The 24,572-nt window shown below is 38.7% G+C and overlaps 1 protein-coding gene and 1 long non-coding RNA gene across 4 annotated transcripts; one reads left to right on the plus strand and one right to left on the minus strand.

The window, feature by feature from the left end:
- Positions 1-285: 285 nt before the first annotated feature.
- Positions 286-4,031, minus strand: LOC309716046. 2 transcript variants are annotated; one of them, XR_014279356.1, is made up of 5 exons: positions 3,930-4,031; positions 3,166-3,231; positions 2,660-2,815; positions 2,115-2,207; positions 286-1,816 (listed from the first exon to the last, which is right to left on the minus strand). It is a non-coding gene; the product is annotated as an uncharacterized lncRNA (long non-coding RNA). The 2 variants fall into 2 exon arrangements; XR_014279357.1 differs by lacking the exon at positions 3,930-4,031 and adding an exon at positions 3,774-3,923.
- A 2,590-nt stretch (positions 4,032-6,621) lies between these two features.
- Positions 6,622-23,672, plus strand: tmem248 (transmembrane protein 248). 2 transcript variants are annotated; one of them, XM_082548621.1, is made up of 7 exons: positions 6,622-6,984; positions 8,732-8,890; positions 9,608-9,896; positions 14,046-14,196; positions 15,216-15,399; positions 16,389-16,570; positions 18,812-23,672. In XM_082548621.1, exons 1-7 carry the CDS (start codon positions 6,982-6,984, stop codon positions 18,864-18,866), a joined length of 1,023 nt encoding a protein of 340 aa, XP_082404747.1. In that variant the 5' UTR covers positions 6,622-6,981; the 3' UTR covers positions 18,867-23,672. The 2 variants fall into 2 exon arrangements, with proteins under 2 accessions (XP_082404747.1, XP_082404748.1); XM_082548622.1 differs by having other exon boundaries at positions 6,623-6,984; positions 16,389-16,532.
- Positions 23,673-24,572: the final 900 nt, after the last annotated feature.

Below are 24,572 nucleotides of genomic sequence, written 5' to 3' on the forward strand. Positions count from 1 at the left end.
AAAATCTTTAGTTCATCTAATTTAAAAAAACTACTTAAGATTAACAAGACATATTTAAGACTAACTAAATCAAGTTATGTTGTATGAACATAGATGATATATTTTCAGGTTAGATAGTTTAGATTAGTTACTTCAACACATTTCTTATTTGTGGCAGTAAAATGTTAAATTTAAGTTAGATTAATTCAAATATTATATTTTCAGCCACCTTGTGCTTTATTAATTAGTTTTACATAAATCTATTTTGTCAACAGGTTCCACACAAATGAATTAAGTACATCCAACTTATTTTTTAAAATTTATTTTATTGCCAACACATTCAGTGAGCATTTGTGTAAACCCAGTCCAAAATAAAACACAACAGCTCATTAGGGTTAGTAATTAACAGTATGTAGACAGATGCAACATCAAGACTTTAAATTAAATGTCTGTATCTACCAGAAATAGAAGAAAGAAAAAAAAACGCATTGAAGATCACATAACACATTGATAAGATGACACTTGAGTTAAGCACATGTGATGCTAGTAAGGTCTGTGAGTGTTTTTTTCTTTTAGTGTCTAAAATGGATAGCAAAGTTGCTATTTGCAATGATTGCTTAGGGTCAGTCCAGTAACACAATGCCAATGAAGTGCTTGCCTTTAACAATGCAAAGTGAAGTGTCCACCTCAACAGCCACAATTTAAAAAAAAAAAAAAGTAACAACAACAATAATAATAATAATAATAATAATAATAATAATAATAATAAATAGTCCACTGATATTAGCAATCAAAGAAAATTACATCACCATCCCAAATAAAACTAACAAAACATGCCAACATTATGGTCTAACAATAAAACAGCTTGTCAGCGTTCAGTTTTTTTGCAACAGCACAGCAGTAACCATTTAACACTCGCCACTGTCAACATTTATTTTACCAGTGTTTGGGCAAAAAACTTCAGATGTAAACATTTTAACATGGAAACAATTGTTCGTCTTTAAAAGTCCACAAAATATACATTCATCCTGCATTCCCAACTTGGATGATCTGATATCCTCGTGTTGGTGTTGTTCCCAGACCATCATGAAAATGTTGTTCCAGGTTCAACATTGCAAGTGACCAATCACATTGTTGTGACGTTATTCTATTCCAAGCCATTTGTGCATTTATGAAATTCCAATGTTGCAAGGACAATATCAATTCTGCTTACTGTTTATTAAAGGGTTACGGTTAGGGTTAGGGTCAGTTGATCGGCGGACAGAGGCGGTTTCACGCAGCTTAAGTACAGTTTTTTGTTTTACGCCGGTTTTTCCCGAAGTCGCAAAAGTATGACGTCACAACATTCTGATTGGTCACTTGCAATGTTGATCCTGGAACAACATTTAGTATGATGATCTGGGAACAACACCAACACGAGGATATCAGATCAACCTCCTAACTTACCCTTATTTTTAGTATGTATTGCAATTACCTTTACAATGCACACAATGTAACACAAACTGAATATGAACATATTTCCACCTCATAACAATATGCCTTGAACGCTAATATACACACCACCCTTCAACATTTCTGGTGCAGTATCATCTCTCAATTAAATCCTTTAAATCTCAATACTTTTGATTGTCTCTTAGCTTTCAGTCTTGAGGTTAACTGAGATTCAGTGCATATATCCCACCCATTAAGAGTGCACATGCAGAGGCCAGGTCTTCCAGGTCATGCAGGACACACTAGATGGTTATACCCACATCGGCTGGAGGAGTGCTGGCATCAGCTCTTTCGATGGTAAAGATAGCAAGGGTAATTTGTTCCAGCTCCCTCTGAACAGCTGTAGCTTAGACACAAAAACATAGAAAAATGGCATCCAGTTTTAAAAAAAAGAAAGAAAAAGGGCCAAAGCTACCCTTTAATGACGTAAACACAATATTAGGAACATGCACCCCAGTGTGCCACTATTTTAGACTACAGGTTCAACGATAAATATAAATAGTTTGGGTATACAAGAAGATTTCCCAAAACATTTAAACAGGTTCCATGCAAATTACAACAACAACAACATTACAACATGCAACAACATTAGTTATTCAAAATTTGGTTTAATACAGATAAAAAACTAAACTAAAATTACCAACCAATTATTCTTTGAAGAGGATGCTTGGGTCTTCATTCAGGTAAAAAGGTAGTGCCCTGAGGACACACTCCCTCCCCTTTTCAATGGTTTCCTTCTGTAGAGAGTGGCAGAGATACAGGAAGAGAAAACAGATATACTTTAGGATGACAGAAACTCACATTATACGCAAAATGAATGACATATCCACTGCACAGATAGACATGTACACAAGACCAACTAATCATCACATGGACATGAATAGTTAACCTGTTGGGCAGGGTTTCCACCACATTATATATGTCCATAATGGAGGTAAAGACAAACTAATACATCATCTTTTTTGCATTCAAAACATAACATAAAAACATTCACTTCTGGTTTAACCTAAATCAAGGGATCAGATTTTACATATGTTTAGGTAATTTAAATTTTCCAACGTTTTGAGTACCAAACTTTGTCTTGCTTAATATAAATGTAAGTGCACTGTGCAGCTACCATACACTAGCTGTTTAAATTTGAAAATGATCTTATTAGCCATAATATTTTGCTACCAACAGAATAACGCACCTGTGTGGCTGGGGCCAAAGTTTGTCTAATTTTCTTCCCTGCAACGCCTCCTTTTTTCTTGAAGACTTTTATGAGCTGGTCAGTGTATTGGTCAAGTTGTGTAAAAAGCCTTGGAACATGTGCAGCAGTAGTAATCCTCACATATTCTGCTTCCACCTGAAAATATGTCAACAAACACAACATACTGTACTGTAAATATACATACTATATGTACACATATACAAACTAAAACTAATGTAGTAAGACCTCATTAAAGCTATAATTTTAACACAAACATTTACACAAAATGCTAATGGAGCCATTACAGCTTTTATTGTTATTTATCAAGTTCCAAAAAATATTGATCACAGCTGATCTGAAAAGAATTTCATGCCTCAGGCCCTTGAACTGCAACCTTTACCATGGTTCAGATGTGGAGAAGAAATAACAGGGGCATGGGATGGGTCACAAAAGAAAACTTAACTTATAAAACAGTTTTGTTTTCAAAAGTATAACAGTTCACATACCACATACAAGCTCAGCAATACCACATACACCACATCAGTATAGGAGGGAGCAGGTAAAGGCAGGATCTGAGATTTATAAAGAAAAAAAATAATTAATTCCTTAATTTCAAGAAGCAAATTATTGTTTGAATTACAACTAAATAAAATACTACTCAGAAGAAAAGCAAGAGATTGACACTGCCATGTGCTAACTTTCTATAGAAGCAATTATCACCAGGTCTGTCGACCTCCATTGTCTGTCCACTCATATGTCTTGAATAATTTTATTAAAAAAATTAAGTGTGTACTTTCACAAACTGTAATTTATAACTACATTGATATGTATAACTCCGCTAGGAAACATGCTGTATTTACAGACCATTTTTACATAATACAGATTACTGATAGAGCAGAACAATGGTGTCACAGTGGCTTTCGCCCTTGACTTTTTGGATTTTAAATGTCACTTTATGCTATCCTTGCTATCCTATTCGATATTTCCGACTCTCGGATTACAGAAAAGGAATCCCAAGAAAGCAAATGGAAAAATAACCCCTTGAAAGAATAACCCCATGAACCCCTGTAGCTAATCCCTTAATAAAACAAAAAACAATAAAAATGTTTCTTACACAGTCCACAAAATAAGCATGTCCAGGACCCAGTAAAACTAATGTAAAACAAGCACACGCAAACGATATAACATGTCTTGTAAGACAAACGCAAAATATAACCATGCTGGACATATAGATACTACACAACATAGTCAAAGAAAAAAGTGGTCTTACCTCTCAAAGAAACAGCAGCTTGGCGCCAAAACAGCCTTTTTCAGTTAAATTTGAAGTCTTGCGCATGAGCAGGCACAAGCCGTGAAACCTTCTTGTTCTGCGCGGTTTCATTACAACTGTTTTTTGCATTACTGCCACCTTGTGGATATACAAGGTATATCGATCCTAATTGACTTAACTTAAATGTTATGCGATCAAGTAACACATTAGTATTATGTACGTTGAATAATAGACACAATTACGTAGACTTGATTAGAAAAACATATGTTAACTTAACAAAAACATATATTTTAAGTAAAATGAAAATAAATAATTAATATACACTGAACAATCCACCTCATTCATTTTTTTGAGTGTAAAGAAAGCCCAGCAGAGGATGTACTTCCTGAGGCAGCTGAAGAAATTCAACCTGCCAACACGGACGATGATGCAATTCTACACTGCAATCATCGAGTCCATCCTCACCTCCTCCATCACCGTATGGTTGTCAGGGACAATCAGAGGCTGCAGCGTGTTGTGCGCTCTGCTGAGAAGGTGATTGGCTGCAGACTCCCATCTCTGCAGGACCTGTACACCTCCAGGACACTGGGGCGTGCAGCTCGGATCAGAGCTGACCCTTCTCACCCTGGACACAGTCTGTTTGACCTGCTCTCCTCAGGCAGGAGGCTCCGGTCCATTCGCACCAGAACATCTCGCCACAAGAGCAGTTTCTTCCCCTCTGCTGTTGGACTCATGAACAATAACCATATGACTGTTCCCACCACTAACACATGACCCTACACTGTGTTCACTGCATCATTCCATGTTTGCACTGATCACCACCTGCACTTATGTATATATCTATCTACTTAGCACTTTTAATTTTTATTTTTATGTTTATGTAAGCGTTGTCTGACAGTATGTTTGCACTAAGTACCGCAGCAATTTCCTAATGTTGTAAACCTGCTCAACATTTGGCAATAAAACCCTTTCTGATTCTGATTCTATCTTCGAACTTGGATGACATCATTGTAGATGATCCATTTCTGGATTAAAATAATTTTGTGTTTTAGTTGAATAACTTTATTGTTCCATATGTAAGATCTGTGTGTTGAGAAGTTGTGTTTAGAGGCCTAGGTCAATGTTCCCTGTTTATGGAAATGATGTGTAATTTCTGGAGTAGTTGCTAAGTTGATAGGCCGCAAACTGCAGTTATGGGGAAAAGATCCATTCAGCAACAGGCTTCTGGTAGCAGTCATTTTTCAAGCACCAGCCGCTTTAAAAAAAAAAAAAATAAATAAAAAATACACATGTGCAAGTTCGTCTTTTGGTTTAACACCGTTTGTAACCTCCATCGCTTCTCAACGTGTGCCATCAACGAGTTTACCTTGTCGTAAATCCTTTACAGGATCAACTGCTTTAGCAAAACAGTAGCGCTTTATGGGCAAACTTGACTTTGCTGTAAGATAAACGAAAGCATGTAAAAAGCGATTTATTTCAGTTCTGGCCAACTGCATTTGCCATATTTGCGAAAACTGAAAAGCTTGTTTTGGCTAGAAACAGGAGTTTCTAGTCCTTTAGCGACCTCTGCTGCGCCTAAGGCTGAACTGCAGGAGGCAGTATATTTTCTGTCCAGGCACGAATTTAAGACTAATCCATGCAGAAAATACTAAAACATATATTTGGTGTGTAAATGACACCTGTCCTGAGACAGGTGTAATTATACAAAATATTAATTAAAATGCAAAATGTCTCTTAAAACTATTTTCTCTTGTTCCAGCTTCGTGATCACTAAATTGTATTTCAAATGTTATTATTCAAATAAGTTATAAATCCACGTTTTTATTCTGATTTTGTGTCTGATTGTTGAACCACTGTTCAACATATTTTAAAAAGTCAACGGTAGACCGAACATATAAATCAAACATTCTCTTCTGTTTATCCTTTTCAGCGTAGCGTGAGGCGAGGGCTTGGAGGCTTCCCAGCTTAAATCAAACATTCCAAACATAAAAAAAACCTCCAACAAAAATAAAACATTCTGCTTTTCTGAGTATTTATTTGTTATATGCCACGACTCTACATCTAAAATGAAATATATCAATTCAACCTGTTATCTTGTGCAACCCCGTTACTCTAATTTTAGCCCTGTTACCGTAACAGTTAAATGTTTTTATTAGCCCACAATAGTGTATTTGAGCAAAGATTTGAAAATAAGTGCTGAAAACTTTTTTTTTTTTTTTAAAGAACAAAGCAAAATGTGTGTCTATTAAAAAGTAGGGCTTATTTTGATGGTAATATAAGTTAAACAATATTAATATTGACTTTTTCAGGTTTTAGAGTATTAGTTGTACCAATACTTGCATGACAGACGCCAATAAAATATCTTACTAAAGGTGTACCTTTGATGCCTGAGTTGGAACAAGCTATTTTCTTGATGGTTTATTATTTGGTTTTCGTAAATACATAACATAAATAACGGATCAGTTTTTTACGACTTTTCAACCCTTTACAATGGGACATTTGGAAACATGACAAAAGAAAGAAGAAAAAAGAAAACGTCAGACGTTCCGTTTCAAACCTTTCGTTTCCTATGGTACCTTAACGCTGCAAAATCGCTTGTACTCTACGTAAATTACGTAAGCCTGCGCATCACCGATGTACTGACGTCTATTTTCAGGCGCAGGTTCTATGAAAATAACGCGACGGCGGCGGTGCGGTGCGACGTTTTTACTACGCAGTGCGGGGGCGCGGACGATATGTCGGCAGAGGGAGGACCCGGAGACATTGACGTTGTTCCAGGCTGTACGAGAAAAAATACTTCTCATTAGTGCAGCGGTGAGCTATAGAGCAAAGAATGGGAAGCAGTACACACGGTGTTTGGTGTGCTGAAAGCCCGGCTGTCTCAAGCGAACACCGATTTTTGCTGTTCCGCGGGATATTCAGCAGGGACTAGCTTCAGGAAAGCGAGTAAGCTAGCAGCACAGGCTAGCTTCGCAGAGAGCTAGCTGCCTTGTTATTGTGATACCGAAACGAACCTTCCAGCTAGCATCCGTCAGAGGAACACACGGGAAAAATGGTAAGGACAGCTTGTGCGTGCTTTCCATCTAATTTAGCCAGCTTTGTCACTTTGTCGAGGTAGCTAGCGACCCGAGTCGTAGTATGTTACCGAGAGCTTGTCACCTGCCTGTCGTTTAAACACAGGGCTGAATTAACGCACGTCTGCAGTTTTAAACGATTTTCTGTCATATTATCGACGGTTTCTTCTGGTAGGGCGTTAATTGTAGAATTAGATGTTCACACTATCTTCCCAATTCTGTTGCATCAACATTTTGCATTAATTCTTTGAAATATTTCAGTATACAGTTGGATGTTTTGACAACTTTAGAGAACGATAAAGTCACATGGCTCCAGCAAATACGCGGAAATGTCCTTGCTTACTGTACTGCATACTCGGTACAGGGCAATGAGTTCAATAAACATGCATAAAAAGCTCACACGGGATCCTTGAACGATGTAGAGGTGCTGTAATTATTTGAGCCAACGGTTTATCTTAGTTCCTCATCGTGGTAAACATCATGTCAAAGGCCGTGAGCATATTGCCTGCATAGTTCCATCTGACTGGGTGTGTGTGTATATATATATATATATATATATATATATATATATATATATATATATATATACTCTGTTCCAAAGCATCAGTGCAATTTTCAAAGTTTTATTTGATTGAGTGAGAGGATTTTTTTTTTTTTTTTTAAAGGTAGCTCTGCTGCTAAATGTCCTGTTTAAATAATTCCACAGCCAAAGCAACTTGCTGAACCAGTTAAGTGCCGTTTTCGAAGAACCTGTGGGCAATTTGTGTATACCAGTCTGATTTGACTCCGGTGTCATTTAACAACATTAATTCCGTCTTAGTTTATTATCCGAATATGATGAACTGTATCAATGGGTCTTAACCAGATACAATGCTGAATAATTTTTTTTAGTGTTATTTCATGCTGATGATACGCAGTATTTATATGATGCACAGTTGTACAACAAAATACACAATAAACCATAACCATAAGTTAAGTGTGATTGCAGAGTTGGCGTGTTTGAAATTGGTTGAAATATGTAGCACATTACTTTATTACAACTGGTAATTTAAGTATTCACTTCCCTATGCTTCCCTATGTGTGATGTGTAAAGTACCAAAATAACACCTATATGTGAGACATTCTTAGATTCTAATGTTAGAGATCCTGCAACTGCCGTTGGGCTGTGCAGGGCTCTCTCTCTTCCGGAAGATGATTGAATAAAGAATTATAAATGTTTTGACCACTATGAGTCGGGTTTTCTCTGTTCTATCATGGGGATCAAAGAATCTGGTTTTAATACAAGACAGATCATCTAAATGTGGTTTGCCTAGAATGCTTCACTAGTTATGACTCTGGTGGCGAACTGTCTGCCAGAGATGGCCTCATTTGCTTAAATTTCAGACAATGTAATTGTATGGTGCAGAGTAACTCTGAAGCATAATTTTTAAAGGTAGATTTAAGTGTGAGCCCAGCATATTTGTTGCTGTTTAGTCTGTGCACAATCTTAAACTGGACTCTAAAGCAAACGTCTTTTTTTTTTTTCTTCATTTGAAACTGTGATCACTGCTAATGCTGTGTTTAAAGCATTTAATGCATCACTTTGTCATCGTGAGTGACACGTATGCTCATATGCCTTGTATCAGTCATTTAAGTTGGGTTTGTCTCTTAGTGCAAACCTCGATGCAAAGCAAGTCACACTCTCTCTCATACTTAAATATTAGCTAATCTGTGCTTGTCTGTGTGCAGGTGTACTTGTTAAATCCTATAGAGAACCTGAGAAGCTACATCAACAACCGTCCACCTCTGGTCATTTTTATGATCAGTGTAAGTGCAGTGGCCATCGCCTTCCTGACCATCGGTTATTTCTTCAAGATTAAAGAGATCAAGTCTCCAGAGTTAACCGAGGTAAGGCACACCCGTGCAGTTTTTTGAAGTAGATGAAATTATGTGGTCCTAAAACGGTAAAGTGTGATCACTGCTAATGCTGAATGTCAGGTGGTGGCCTTTGTTGCCTGCTTTATAACTAAAGGGTGCATTTTTTTTTTTTCTTTTATTAAAACCATGCTTCAACTGCACTACAGGATGTAAGGCTGAGAACAGCTTTCTTGTAGGATAAAGTGGGATATATATGTATCTGACCCCTTTTCACCTGGCTCTGATGTGAGTCAGATTTAAGGGGCATTTGGAGCACATGGTGCTCTGCCAAGCCCAGTTCAAAAGAAAATGATTTGGATCTGCACATTTCATGGATTCTTCTTTTGGTCATGCACCATCTCTCAGTCAGGATTTATGAAGTTTGATCAGGTAGCTTTTAGATGATAAAGCTGACAATCAAACAACCTGCACTAAGCAACTAGCTCTGCCCTAGCTCTCGGCATGCAGAGGGAACAAGTTATGATATAATATACACATTCTCTGCACAGTGTGCAGCATGTAAATCTGAAAGGAGGCATATGCAAATGAAAAAGGTTGTTCTAGTTAAATAATTGGATGCATTGTAACCAAACTAAATATTGCACATAGGTTAAATATTGTCTACAAATACATACAGTAACAGCAACATTGTACATGAATTTCTGTTGTCATGTCTGGCAGTTAAAAACATATTCACTGTTTTCACAGGACTGGAACACCTTTCTGTTGCGCTTCAATGAGCTGGACTTTTGTGTGTCAGAGAATGAAACGATAAAGCACGGCCTGAACGAGTCGACCACGCCGGAGAGCATGGTGGTGACTAGCGGCCAGGCTCGTTCCAGCACTCAGGTTCCCCTACTGCTGGAGGACTCGGGGCCCATTAACATCTCAGTCCCCATCACCCTCACGCTGGACCCTCAGCGTCCATTTGGAGGGTATTCTCGCAATATCACCCACCTGTATGCCACGGTGCTGGGGCAGCAAGTAGGCCTCTCAGGTAGGTTCTCATATTTCTTTGCTAGGTTTGATTGCTCTTGTAGCTTCGATTAAGGAAGAAGAAAGATTGTTACTTGCCACTGCAGGTGGTAGATGTACGCCTAATACACGCCAGCTCATACAGATGTAGAGTAGCCTAAAAACAATGTTTCACAACAATATGTTGGTGTTTAGGGGTCGTTTAAAGGTTTGAAATCAAAATCGGTCAAGTTCTTAATTGCCTCTATATTTCCCCTAAATTTGTAAGAGGTATTAAATGTGTACAAGGTATTTTAAGACTGGTTAAAAAGCAGACCCTTTTGTCGAAAATCAATAGGATACAGCTAAGTCAGCTGTGGCTCAAACGGCTGTAAGTGTACTATACATCTTCAACTTCCTTGTTTAGTTTGGCCAGCATCCAAAAGTTCAGCGATTCGCTTTAATTTCATGTAAAGGCGAGCCTTAAATACTGTGCTGTTGGGATGATTTTACAGTTAGCTGTATACCAAGCAGCAAAAATATAATACCTTATATCAGTGTTATTTTCTCTTATTTCTTAATTTTCAGGTATTAAAAAGCATTTGTTTCGATTGTTTAAAATGGTGCAGGAGTCTTGATGTGACAGGTGGTGATCAGGCCTTTCAGGCATTGCTTAGCAGAGGATATCTTTGTATCTAACAAATTAGGAATTCCGCATTTGCTCTGAACCCTTTCATGGAAAGGCAAGTTTGGAAACTCGGATGAATTCTACACTCGTTGCTCGTGCTATGCAACAGGTGTTTTCTTTAATTATCATGGGAGAAACCTGTGTTCTCTATAGTGTGGAGAGTTTTTGCGTTGTGGCTGCCTTTTTCTGATGTCAGATGCATCTTCTGTTGGGCTTTTTACTTTACCTCTCAGTGCTGTGACTTTACTTCAACATGGTGAGCAAACAGCAGAGGTGTTGTGTAACGTTAAGCTGATCCCGGCGAGCCCACCAAGTGAAACATGAATTCCTAAAATGCTGTGAAGCTTCTGAATATGTCTGCGGGCTTATCTGAGTGTGCGTTAGCAAACTTTTCCTGATGATGCCCTCAGGGGTCGGTGCGTTGGTGGTTCTTGGTGTCCGGGGCTGGGCGCTCAGGTATGTACCAGCTCACTCCCAGTGACTATTTGGCCTGGTGCCTGTTGCTCGGTCAGGCCTCTTCCGGGGCAAAGGGGGCCCTCGGGACTCCGGCCTCTGGGCCTGCGGCTCGGTTCACTCTGGCACAGCTGGCTGCCGGCAGAGCCGGCGGGCACGCCACTGCAGCCCCCTCTGGCTTCTGTTCTGTGGCTACTGGGTGACCCCTCATCTGGGGCTCTCCTCAGCTCTTCCCAGGAGGGTGGCACGGATGCCCCTCCGGTGGTCCTCCTTGGGCTCTCGCACTCTGGGGCCTCTGGATGTCTGGAGCCTGGATCTCCTCCATGCCTGCTTCATGCCCTGGGGGACAGGGCTATGGCTCTCTACATCCTCTAGCAGACCATTGCATGGGGAAACCTTTTGAATACAAGTGCGCTGATCCACACAGGTGTGCACACGGGTGTTCACTCTTCATAGACATAAACTACACCTTTATTGGCTGCTGTTTCCAAGCAGCCAATAAAGGTGTAGTTGGAATGCTGCACAACAGCATTCAATATTTAGTGTTTACTGCTGTTTACACTTAGCTAGATTAACGTGATGGTGTTGTGTTTAGTAAGTTGCTCTGTTTTTTTGCTTGTTTTCTCTTCTTTTTCTCTCAACAGGTGATCCAGGAGATTTGTTTTCTCTTCTTTCTCTATTTAAGTGCCCTTTCTCACTGTCCCTCTTCCCTTCTGTTTTTCTTTTCCTTCATCTTTCTTTCTCCCTTTCCTATCCCTCAGTCAGGTCTGTCCCGTCTGTAACAACTGAAAATAAAATAAAATAAATAATAACAACAAAGGTTGATCAAATGGACCAATACGGCAAGGTCTTGATGATCCATTTGGCAAAGTAAATCCATTGGGTATCCTTGTTGGTCTTCAGACATCAATTCTGACGGCTAAAGAACCAAATGGGACAGGCAAAAAAAAAGAAGCAAACTTTTCCTTTTGTCTAAAGTGCTCATACACACTGAAAGACCATGTGTGTTTTCTTGCTGCTTCACTTCTGAGGTGCTGCATGTTGGAATTAGGAAGGCATGTTAAAAAAATGTGTGAAACATTACACTTGGCAGATTTCTGGCTAACAGACTCTGCTTAATGTTGCCAACTTTCAAAGTTCAGGATTTACTATGTCCACATGAAGTCCAATTTTTTTTTTTTTTTTTAAATTTTTTCTATTACTTAGAGGCAAAGTTTTTAGTCAAATGAATTTTTTATATTACTTTAATGCAGCGCTTGTTTGGAGAGAGTGTAAGCCTGGTTATTTGGAAATGGCTACAGTTTACAGAATGTCACATGCAGTCAGAACGCGGTGCTTTTAAACAAGGACAGCTATCAGGAAACGGCTGTTATTAGTGTGTAAGAGGGAGTGTGTTTGTGATTGTTGAAAAAGGGAAGATTGTGGCTTCCTTGCATTTTGATTGTTCTAATTATATGAGTGAATTAAGTCTTTTATCACAGGAAACCAAAACAAATGATGATAAAACAACCGAAAATGTACTTTGTACATGTCCAACTGTATGAGGCTGGGGATACATTAATGTTAATCAGTATTCTCATAAAGAGAGTCAAGCAAACATACCTGTATGTGCATGTTTTCTGACAGTGTAGGTGAAACATTGGCAACAAATAACAGTTTTTACCCAAATTATAAGAGCTGCTCATCCAAACTACATCACACTCAGCACTGAACTTTGTCACAAATTTGCATTTGGGTAAGCAGCAGTGTGCGTGTGAGTACCTGCCAGGTCTGGAGTGAAACAGACGAATGGCGGTGAAAATTGTCAAAGACGTCTGTTGAATTGTCAGTAAGATCAATTTTGCATTTAAAATAAATAACGGTGATTCAAGTTTTGCTGTGTCTGTTCGGAGTGACCCATTCTCTCCTTTTAAGGTTTCTGGTTGCAGGTTCCTGTTGCCTCAGTCACTTTGCGTCATTGACTGTAGTGTTGAACGTGTCATTTTAGATTCAAATTCACCCTTAAAAAACAAGTAGTCATCTGCAATTGTCTATTCAAAGAAAGTGATTTAGTTCCTGCTTACACAAACCAAAAATTATTGTTATTGTCGATGTTAATGGATAATGATGAACTATTATTGTCACGCATACAGCTGGTTGGAGTAACTTTCTCAGACTTTATGCTGTTATTTCTTGTTGGAAAGTGGAGGGTGGGGTTTGCTTGAGTCTTTCTTGAGGGCAGAGATCCAAACGCTGGCATGACTTTCTGAATGAAAGCGATTGTGTAACATAACATCAAAATATACTCATCTGAACTGTACTGTCTTACCTCAATTCTCGTTTAAAATTATATACTGCAGCCTTATTTTGTAAATTACATTTCATAAAGAGGCCCTAGTTTGTGTTTTATTTTATTGTGCCGGAGTTGTGATTGGCTGAGCTGTTAGCCAGGAACAGCATTATCTTGAATTTGAATGGCAACAAATGTATTACTCGGAGAGAAAAATCAAATGCAAATGCTGCATATTAGTTCTATGACAGGTTTTTTTTTTTTTTAGTATAAATGCTTATTTTTATCATTGTACATCAAAGTTTCTCATCTGTTTAAACTAGAGTTTATAAAGCACGAGTTGCCTAGTAGAACAGTTTTTGGACTTAGTGAGAATTTCTTTTGTTTTCTCTATTGTCTCCTCCATCTGGATGAACACGTCAGTCCTAAATCACACCCAGGAGTCCACTCAGTTTGACTGATAATCCTCTAATCTCCTTTGCAGTTTGAAAAATATTGCATAAGCCTACAAAATCAGCCTGTCATTAGTTATCAGGGGGTAGCTTGGTATGAGCCTCCTGCTGCAGGAATTGCATTCATACTGTTTGGACTGTTCATACCTCTGATATTCGCTTTAGAGCTCAGAGGTTTTTAGCTTGATCTTGGGGTCATGGAAATGCAACACGAGGTTGCCTTAAAAACATTACATTGTGATTAAAATGTAAAAGAAATGAGTTGGTGACATCTTGTCGTGAAAAGTTTAAAACAATCTGCTGCTCTCGTTGTCTTTGTTTTGCCTGTAGGCCGAGAAGCTCATGAAGAAATAAACATCACGTTTACTCTGCCCGTATCCTGGAACTCGGACGACTGTGTTCTGCACGGTCACTGCGAGCAGGTGGTGTTCAGCACTTGCATGACCATCACAGCGGCCAGCAATATCTTCCCAGTCACAGTGTGAGTTGGACTGCCTCCATAACTCAAGGGAACAAGCGCACTAAATTAGTCTTGAGCTTTCTGATGCAGACTAAATGAAATGTAGCTTTTCGGAGTTTATCATTCAGTAAAGGCAATAAGTCTGCGTTGCCTTGTTTTACAGAAACATGCATTTTTGTTGTTGTTGTTGTTTGTTATTTTGAACCATTTGAGAAACCACAAAATGTGCAGTAATGTGCAGCTTCCTTTTGTAGCTCTGCAGTTAAAGTGATTTGCAAGTACTTTGTTACTACAGCGTTACATTTTGCAAATGATTGACTCACAAATATTTTTGCAGGGCTTGTGCATGCCCATGCATGGAACAGACGTATGCCGCTCAATTTGATTAATTGAATCTGTCAAGATAAGCAAGAGGTAGTCAAGGTGCAAATTGCATCACCTTGCATGTTGCAAATATGATGAAATGTGGGTCTTGTTAAAGTGTAGAGGCAGTGTGAGTGAGGCTCCATCAGACAAATTAAGCTTCATTTGTTATCTTTTACTGAACTATGCCAATTATCAGTGTAGTAGCAGTATTTTTATTATTATTTGTAGACAGTCATATTGTTTCATTGGATCAGTTGCCTTGGATACTGCTTTAGATCCCTCTGGTGGCCCAGTTGTAAACTGCATAATATGAAATTATACATTAAAAAGTTATAAATTGTTATCCACAATTTTTACTTTACTTATTTATTACTATAATTATTTAAAATTGATCAAAACCTCTTGATATGTCTGCTCTTGTGCTTTTTTTTTTTCCCCCCTGTCAGCAGCTGTGGTATCTGTGTGTTGCATTTGTTTTCCTTCCTGTCCTGATGGATAATCTGTTGTCACCCAAATAAGCAATTTTTCATAATAAGGCTGTTTGACACAAATAAACATAAGAAAATATACAGAGCAGATAAACAGCAACAACATCTGTACGTTTCTCTGCTATAATATGGTGTGAACAATTCCACTGCACCAGTTAACAAAAGCCCCTGTGTTTTTGTTTGCAGGCAGCCACCACACTGCGTGCCAGAGACGTACACCAATGCCACATCTTGGTACAAGGTGTTCACCACGGTCCGCGACTCAGATACCAAGTACAGTCAGGACTACAACCCCTTCTGGTGTTACAAAGGAGCCATTGGCAAAGTGTACCACGCACTCAACCCAAAACTTACCGTGATTGTTCCAGATGTGAGTCACCACAGCTCCTCAGTTTTTGAATTTCAACAGTAGTTCTTTATGTCTCATTTCATTTAAATACGTAAAGGTAAAAAACAAAGTTTCTGTGATATGCATCCTTTTAGTGTAATTTCCCCATGATTTAAACAAGTAGGATGACTGAGAATAAGAATGGTATACTTTGTTGATAGTATTTTTTTAACCCATTGTAACACAGAGAGATCATTTAGAGGTAAATGTTCCTAAACCTGTAGTTTATTCTGAAAGGCATTTAGATCTGTACTGATGGGCGTAGGTTGTTCCAGGAACAGTGAGCTGCATTTGAGCTGCAAATGTACCAGCAAGGCTGGAATTAAATTATCATTAGAGTGGACCTAATATGCTTTTCCCCAATATATGTACTGGTACAATGTTATAGGCTCACGTTACATACCGCCAGAGTTTCAGATTAATCAGGTTATCGTACGTGTGAGTAATCCATGTGAACCAAAAGCTCAGGCCTCAGACTGCTATAAACACTCTCTCACATCAGTCTTTTGCACATTAGTCCCCCCCGACGGTTCAAAACTTTTTATAAGGGGCAGCCAATCAAAGAAAGTTGGGGTTAAAGAACAGGAAGTTTTGATGATGCATTTTGAGGAGGAGGCGCAAAGTGAAGTTCAGAGGAAAATCGTATACTGTTGTCTGAGGTATTGACGCAGGCACCACAGTAAGTATGAGCAGCAGCTGAAGAATACACCTGAAAACTGCAGACATGTTAAGACCTCTTCTAATGAGAAATGGCTGATCTGTTTAACATGGAGCTGCAGCTGTTATGAGAAAACACACATGCATGCAGTAACTATTATACGTATTTTTTTTAGTGTACCACCTTCACCAAAAACTACAGGTAACTTGTGCAGTGAGCAATAAAGAAATCAAGCTTGTAGCCTTCTGCTTGAAATAAAACCCGAAGTTACTCTGTGACATTAAACTGTGTCTTTTAACGCTTGTCTTACTAGGACGACCGTTCCCTCATCAACCTTCACCTGATGCACACTAGCTACTTCCTGTTTGTCATGGTCATCACTATGTTCTGCTATGCAGTCATAAAGGGGCGGCCTGGCAAAGTGCGACAAACCAACCCTGACTTCTGTCCTGAGAAGGTACAACAGACACCAGCAGTGCTATATGACTTCAACAGGTAGTTTCAGTCAAGTATCAACTGACCAGTGATCGGTCAAAGACTCGCTCCAATCAATGACTCTGCTGATTTCCTGCTATCTCTGCTTTTTGTTTGTTTGTTTTGGCACATGAACTCCTTACAAACTCCAAACCAAATGAAAGAATATTTAAGCTTCCCTTGAGAGCATAATAAAGACGTCCGAATGCTGTAAGATTTGGTGTAAAAGTCTGGGTGAACATTATGGTAATGATCCTTGACTGTGCCTGGTATATGAAGTAGTTGCATCTCGCTTACAGAGGTGAAGGGAGTTCATCCTCCTTGATCTTATTGTTTGTTGCATGTAGCACAGTTCGTTTTCCCCATACACATAGCGAGTTCACACCAGTTGAGAGAGAGTGTATTTTAACATAGCTGTTATTTTTGTTTGCTTGGATAAGGAAGGTGGGGCAACAGCTGCAGATTTCTTTATCTAAGAGCTCATGTTGGGACTCTTAGTTTGAAATATTGAAGGGAGGAGCAAAACAAACAGAGTGCAGTTTGTCTGTCTTCTTGGTGTGTTTACCTCTGCATGACTCTGCCTTGGTTACACCCAAACTGGCACTCCAGTAACTGGCAGTTTCCCGCATATTCATTGGTCTGTGTGTTTTGTTCTGAAGTGGAGACCACCAGCAAGCAAACAGATGGACTCTTTGATGTCTCTAACGTAACAAACACAAGGAAAAATAATATGTGTGTTTATGTAGCATCGTCTCCAGGTTAGATTGTTGGAGCTTAAATTTGTGAGGCACATAAATGTCGAACACTCAGATCACAGAGACTATAAGCCACATTTAACCACACATTCATAACTATACAAGCAGCATACAAGGTTCTGTTCAACCTCTCATCTACTGACGATTCACCAGATAATTTGAGATCCATGTCTTTGCACTGTGGGAGGAAGCTGGAGGAACCCCACACAGGCACGGGGTGTAGCCCCAGCTTGGGTCTAAACCAGTGATGACCATTACACTGGTGCTTAACATCAACTATACACTGCTACCTCTCCACACTGCTGTATTTGGTGTTCACACATATGGACCTGATATTTTGATTGCGCACCTGTCTCGTTTTGCACTTACAAAGCTTGATCTGTGACAGCGTGCTGACCTGCGGGCAAAGCTGTTCAGTTCAGTCTTGCTCTGTTTATTTTCCCTTCATTGCTGGTGGGAAGACAACAGCAAACAAACAGCAGTTTGGAAGGATTTCACAAATGCAGCACCATGTTTGCAGTTTTTTTTTTTTTTTTTTTCTTGGTGGTCCAGTGGTTTAACACAGAGCTTGTCCTGTTTGCTTCTCTTGCTCACTTTCCCCACTGCTTATGTTTGCTATAACAATTGCTGGGAAACTTTACTGCACTTATGGGATCTTAATCATTTTCTATCAATTTATTTACTGTTGTTGTTGTTGTTGTTGTTGTTGTTATTAATATTGTTAAAGTTCCCCTATATGTCATCACTTCTATTTCACATGTGGAAGTGAGACTAGAACAAAAAAGTAGAGTTGAGTAGCAGAAATAGTTCATGTTATTTGTCGTGATCCTTTTGTCATTATTTTACTAATGACTTCCTGTTAAGTGAAATTATCTTCTCAATTGTATTTGCTAGCGATAATTTAGCTTCTATTGTTTGGAAAGCAATGTGAAAGGGGAACCTAATGTTGCCTTATACATAAAGGAAAGGTTCATACTCAGAGTAGCAGGAAGTCCAGCTTACTAATTTGATTTGTTAACTTAATTTCACTCTGGCATCATGTCTGTTCTCTGTATCAACAGATAAAGAAGCCAGAGTATCTGTATCATATCAGAACTGGGGAAAAAAACCCATGGATAGTTGCATCCCGAGACAGATATGATGAGAATTGGATACTGTCTGTGTACCACTTTCTTAAGGATGCTGAGATTTAAATTTTCAAAATAAAATAGCACAAAACACTCAAAATATTGCAGCAGAAAACAACAGGGGATGCATTGGAACAGTCACCAATAGCTGATAAAGTCCAGTCGTGTTTCCCAAATAAACATCAGTGAAGTGCATCGATCATCTGGGGGTGGGGGTGGGGGGTTAAATGCTTGCAAAATGCGTCTGTGTGTAAACAGACAAGTAAACAAGACTCTTGTCTTCCTCTGTCACACTTTCACCGCTCTTTGCTACATCACCAGATTTTGGTACCATAAATTTCTGTAATTACTGAAACTGAATTCCGTTTCTTTTATTGCAGGTGGCGTTGTCAGAGGGTTAAAAAGACATCAGAGAATGGCAGGACTTACCTGTAACATGGACACAATTAAAGAAAGAGAAGAAATTAATTAAAAAAACAAAAACACGACTTACCAGTTGCCTAGTGGACCCTGGAAATACAATAAGGGACACAAAAGCTCTGTGAATGCATTACTCTTGCAATGTTGGGTTTCTCCAACCAAAGATATACAAGTGCCTGTATCTGTGGTGTAAATATTTCTAGGAACTCTTTGGTTTTGTTTTTTTCCCTTTTTGTTATTTCTTTTGATTTTTGCCTGAGCCCCCCAGTGCCATGTCCAAACATGCAGTACAGAAACAAAGCAGAAGGCCACATCCAAGAGCTACTTCTTTTTTCTGGGGCGATTGGGACTCACCTTATGAAGCACGATAGACAGAAGTGTTTTATCAAAGTGGTAAATGTTTAGATATCTTAAGGTCAAAGTGGTTTTGTCGCCCTGATAACAAAGCGTGATGTTTAATCACCTGGAACATGTTTAAGGAAACAGAAAAGCAGGTAAATAATGATTAAATCCTCAGCGTGCGCTCACCATAGCAGCTTAAGCGAGGAATGGAATAAAGTAGTACTTTTCTCTGCACCAAATTTGATGGTTTAATTAAAATTCTAGTTAGAATCGGGTTCTTTAAAGTCCATTTAGACATCTAAGTGACATTTAAGTGATTTAAGAATTTCACATCTTCCTTTTACGAACTGCTTTTGATTAGCAGTTAAAGAATTACCAGAACTTCCTGTTGTTTGTTGTTGAAATTTGTCACATATTCTTTTCTTCTTCTTTTTTGGCCTTATGCTTTCCTCTGTCAGTTGCTTCTTCACTCACCTGCCTCTTGAATTTAATTTGCTGCCAGTCACTGTGCAGCAGTTTTGGTGTTTGATCCAGTCCTCTCTGTCGCACCCAGGAGATACAGAACATTTGATCTTGCCTTACCTACGGTGGACTTGCTTGCTTGAAAATAGGCGTGGGTCATCACTTTTGTCCCTTTCCCCACATTAACTCTCCGCCCCTTTCTTCCACAGCCAAATATCACATTTTATTTGTTCTGGTATGATGAGCCTGTGGTTTGAAATAAAGCTTGTGCTCTTTGTCCTGTTATTGTAAATGTCGGGTGACCCTTGAGTTACTTTATATCAGACACTTTAGTTACGTCACCTTTTTGAAATGATAAATTATATGAGTTGCACATGTTAAAGTGTTTTCATAGATAGTGCACCTTTGGATGTCTTGCACATTTTGTTATTATCTCCTGTGATTATTTCTTTTCATGTAAATAAACTAATTGGCCTCCATGTAAAAAATAAATATGATAATTAATTCTGCTGCTCAGACGTTTACAATAACCATCCTTGTTTGTTTTAAAGAAAAGTTTTCATCTAATATAATGTGAAATGATAAAAAATACTGTAAATCATTTAGTGAATCCTTTGGTTATTAATAACTTGTCATTTTTAATACATCTATGTAGGTGTTCAGAAGCCCAATTTCAGCAACCATTACTCCTGTGCTCTTGGGACTCCATATATTAACAAATGCAAGTTAATCATGGTAAAAGTTTGACGTTTCTATTATATGTAACGCATCAGTCGCAGAGTCATAGTGACTGAAAAATGTGTACTCTGACTGGTTGGCAAGTGGTTTCAGGAGGTTGCTGGCTGATGATCGGTGAAATTGATCGCAAAGGGAGTGCTGCACCAGAACCTGGCAGATCACTTTGGTCTGCTATAGCTTACATGAAGTAGGGAGATTTCACAAGGTGCAGCTTTTAGTTTGACGGTGGACTGTTTCCATTTTCAGTTTGCATCATACTGTTCGGTTTCACTACCATTTGGCAGTTAGTTGGCAAGTGTTTACAGACATGTTGTTCTCCATGCAAACTACAGGCAATTCTTTGACTCTGCTTGCAACCAGCAAGGTAGTTTTTGGTGTTGCACTGTATACCTTGGTGCAGTTTCACCTAATGACAGGCAGCCTCAGGCAATCACTTGCTAACCAATAAAAGAATACACGTTTTTCTCTGTTAGCCAGTGGTTAACGAAGGTTGCGGACACCTCTTTCATACGACAGTGTGCACTACTCCCCCTAGAGGACAACTTAAAATGCCTCCAAGCAGAAGAGAAAGAAGTAGGAGGAGTTGGTCCACCACTGAGTGCATCAGAGTTTGAGAAACGCTGAAGTGGCAGTTTCATTAAATGTGTTTTTGTAAGAGCGAGGTGCTGCTGGTCTCTGAAGGGAGTAGTAAACACCAATGGTCTTCCTGTTCTTAAAACAGGAACACTGAGTTTCACAATAAAATTGTGTTTTTTAAGGAGGCATCCAAAGCACTCTACTAGCCAAGTGTGTTGCTTCTTTAATGATAATACTGGTTTTTGGATGTAATGTATAACAAACAATTTGCGTTTTACCAGAACATACTTTCATTTGAGAATACATTATACCATCAGAACAGAGGGACTATTGCAACATTTCACTATTAAGAACTGTAGCAAATAAGAATGTACTTTTCTTTCAAAAAACAAGGGCAAACTTCTGAGCAGCAGTGAGAATACCATTATCATATTTATCCATTTATTATATATTAATTATTAAACTAACATTTGTATTATTTTGAATGACATGAAACTGTGCAAAGACTCATTTTGTGTGTGAATGTATGAGAGTGAGTTTTGGATGAAGTGTAGCTGCAGACTGCAATTCTCTGAAATCTCGTTTCCGAGTGTCTGATTTTTGAAAAGGATTCTGTTTCAGAGACAAAACAAGTCACCTCCCCCGACTTCCACCTGCAAAACTTTCAATCTGTTGCTGTTTGTTTGCGTTTCTCTCTGAGAGCAGCACATATTAGATCTGCAAAAACAAAAAGACAGTGCTGTATGTCTGCTGGTTTGTTGCATTGGTCTGTGTCCAGAGAATTGAGTAAAAACCTTCCTACAGAAGTAAAGATTGCCTGTTTGTAATTACGTATTTTGTTTCCTTTTCAATAGCATTTACCGATACATTTAACTTACCTCTGCTATATTTTTGCTCCATAATTGATGTACTTGTTGAATGTACTGTTTTTATAAGCAGCGTAATCTAAATCTGAGATGCAAGAATTCCAAGTGATTCAAAATATGTTATATAAATATATAATTTTTTTTTTCCAGTTTGGGAGGCTTTACTTGAATTGTGTTGTTTGTTTTGATTGGTTTTCATAGTGTAAGGTTTTCCCGTCATGTTGTTGTATGAAACGCTGTACTTAACATTTGCGTTTTTCGTGTGTATGTCAGTGAATGACTGGTTTTGGTTGTAATGGTTACGATACCCCCCAAACATACACACAGAAAATGATGCTAGAAAAAGTCTTCCTAATTCTATTGTTCAGATGATGAGCATGGATCTGTTGCGTTCTCTCATCCATCTATTGTGCTCCCACCTGCTTTTGTTTGTTTTTGTTTTCTTCTTTTGGAAGATCTTATTGGTCTGTTTGGGTATGGATGGGTAGCCGGGATTGATTTAAAGGAACTTGAAGTTGTGAATGAAGCTGTCTTAACACGTATCACTTGCATTTACCTGCTTCATATCCTTTTCTCTGCGATTTTCACCCCCCTCCCTTGGGTTAAATTTGCATCTCTGACTGCAAAAAATGCCTTAACATTGTCTTTGCTTCATCTATCACATATTGTAAATCGCACAGGAAAAACTAAAGCAAATCTTAACTATTGTGAAGTGTACATTTAAAGGATTTTAAAGGAGCAGATGCTTGCTGTTGTAGTTTTCAAATTACTCCACTATATCACTAATGACGTGAAAACAGTTGCGCCATATTCACCTTAAGTTGCACCATGTCGCTGTGTATGGAGGACTGAAACTGCCAAAAAAAACACAAAGCTCAGTGAAAGAAGGTCTTAGTCATGCAGTTTGCTGAGAAAAAAACAAGGAAATTTGAGATGAAATTGGTTGCAAAGACTTATGCGGTGCTGCATTACAAACCTTGCGATTGCTTTGCACCCTAATAGATTGCCCCAGTTGCCCATATCTTAGAGGGAAGATGCAAACTTGCCACCTTACTACTGGGTTTCTTACCAACCACAACAGGTTGCAGCGGTAAGGCAACTAAAGCAATTGAAAGTTTTTCAGTGGAGTTTGCAATCAGTTGTACCTCCTGGTTGCCAGCAACCACTTGCCAACCAGTTAGGGAATGCAAATTGTTCCCTAGCGACTGGACGGTTGACATGGCTTTGCCAACCAGTTTCCACGCCTTTGTCACATCTATATGCCGCCTGATTGGAGGGAGCTGTTTGTGCAGAAAGTTTACCTAGTAACACGCACTGTATGACTCCTTCAGATGTATATTAAAGCAAAAAATGACTAAAAATAAGAAAATAAAAAAGTAAATTATGAAACAGGTGGCAAATGAAAAATACAAATAATATAAAAGGAAAAGCAAAAAAAGTGAAATTAATTCAAAGAATACAAAATGACAAAAACATTTAAACAAATCAGCACATTTAACTAAACGACGCCTACATTTATTTTAATTTGTTTCATCTGTGCTGTTGGCAGTTTCAAGCTACCATACCAGTGTTTTGTGTTTTTTGCTATAACATGACTCCAATAAAAGGTGCCCTTCCTCCTCCCTGTCATCCTTTTTGTCATGTTAGCAGCGCTTACAGGCAAATATTAAGCCAACTCTGTGCCTTCTGCACTGTCGAGCTGCATCCTCCTCCCTGTACATACAGTAGATAGGACCATAGGTTTTAATGTGGCTAGGATGTCATTCAGACCCTTTTCCTCCCCAGTGGAACTGCTGTAAATGAATTCAAGTTTAAATAAACAGTCTCTGAAGTTCAACCGCTCTTCGTCTCTGACTCTCCCTTTATCCCCAACACCACAGCATTTATTAATTTAGATTAGGGAGATTAATGATCTCCCAGGGAAAATAAACTAATTTGGCTCTACCTAAAATAAGAGGTCAGAGAAATATTAAGATCTGTAAGCTCTAGCTCTCTCTGCATGAAATAAGGATTGTACTGGTGATGTTAACGTATTTCCATGGCATCAAGACACTTTAGCATTACGATAAAGTACATGGCATCAGTTTTTCCAAGTTCTTCACATTATCTGTGTGACTTAAAGGGCAGATGGCAGCAAGGCAGAATTACCAAGTAGGGCCTGACCGCTGGAGATGAAGAAATGCCAAACTAGCCCTCGAGACCCAAATTGCCAAGCAATCCCCTGAATGGACAACTCATGAAGAAGGTGAGGCTCCAAGAATATTTAAAGCAGAGCTGAAGTTCAGCCAATCATTTCGTTTCAATGGTTCATTCATGTAAAGCAGGGATGGGCAACTCCAGGCCTTGAGTGCCGATGTCCTGCAGGTTTTAGATGCAAAGCCACAGTTGGATGTAGAGGACTTTTACTCATGGAGGTAATATAAGTATTGTTCTGTGATGTACCAGTATAGATGTGCCTAGTCATCATATATGTTCTCTTGGCTTCTCTGGTGACTAGAAAGTGCTATGTGAACTGGTATTGGTGTCATCCTAAGGGAAACTCCATTTACTTATTACCAATTCACCTATGTTAACAGTGCATACAGAAAGTATTCAGTGCTTCTCGCTTCCACATTTTGTCATGTTATAGCCTTATTCCAAAATGGATTCAATTCATTTTCACTTCAGAAATCTACACACAATATCCCATAATGATAAAGTAAATCTTGCAAATTCAGTTAATGCAGTTAAAACCACC

This window comes from Aulonocara stuartgranti (assembly GCF_965226115.1).
Source record: "Aulonocara stuartgranti genome assembly, chromosome: 10".
Lineage (NCBI taxonomy): Eukaryota > Metazoa > Chordata > Actinopteri > Cichliformes > Cichlidae > Aulonocara > Aulonocara stuartgranti.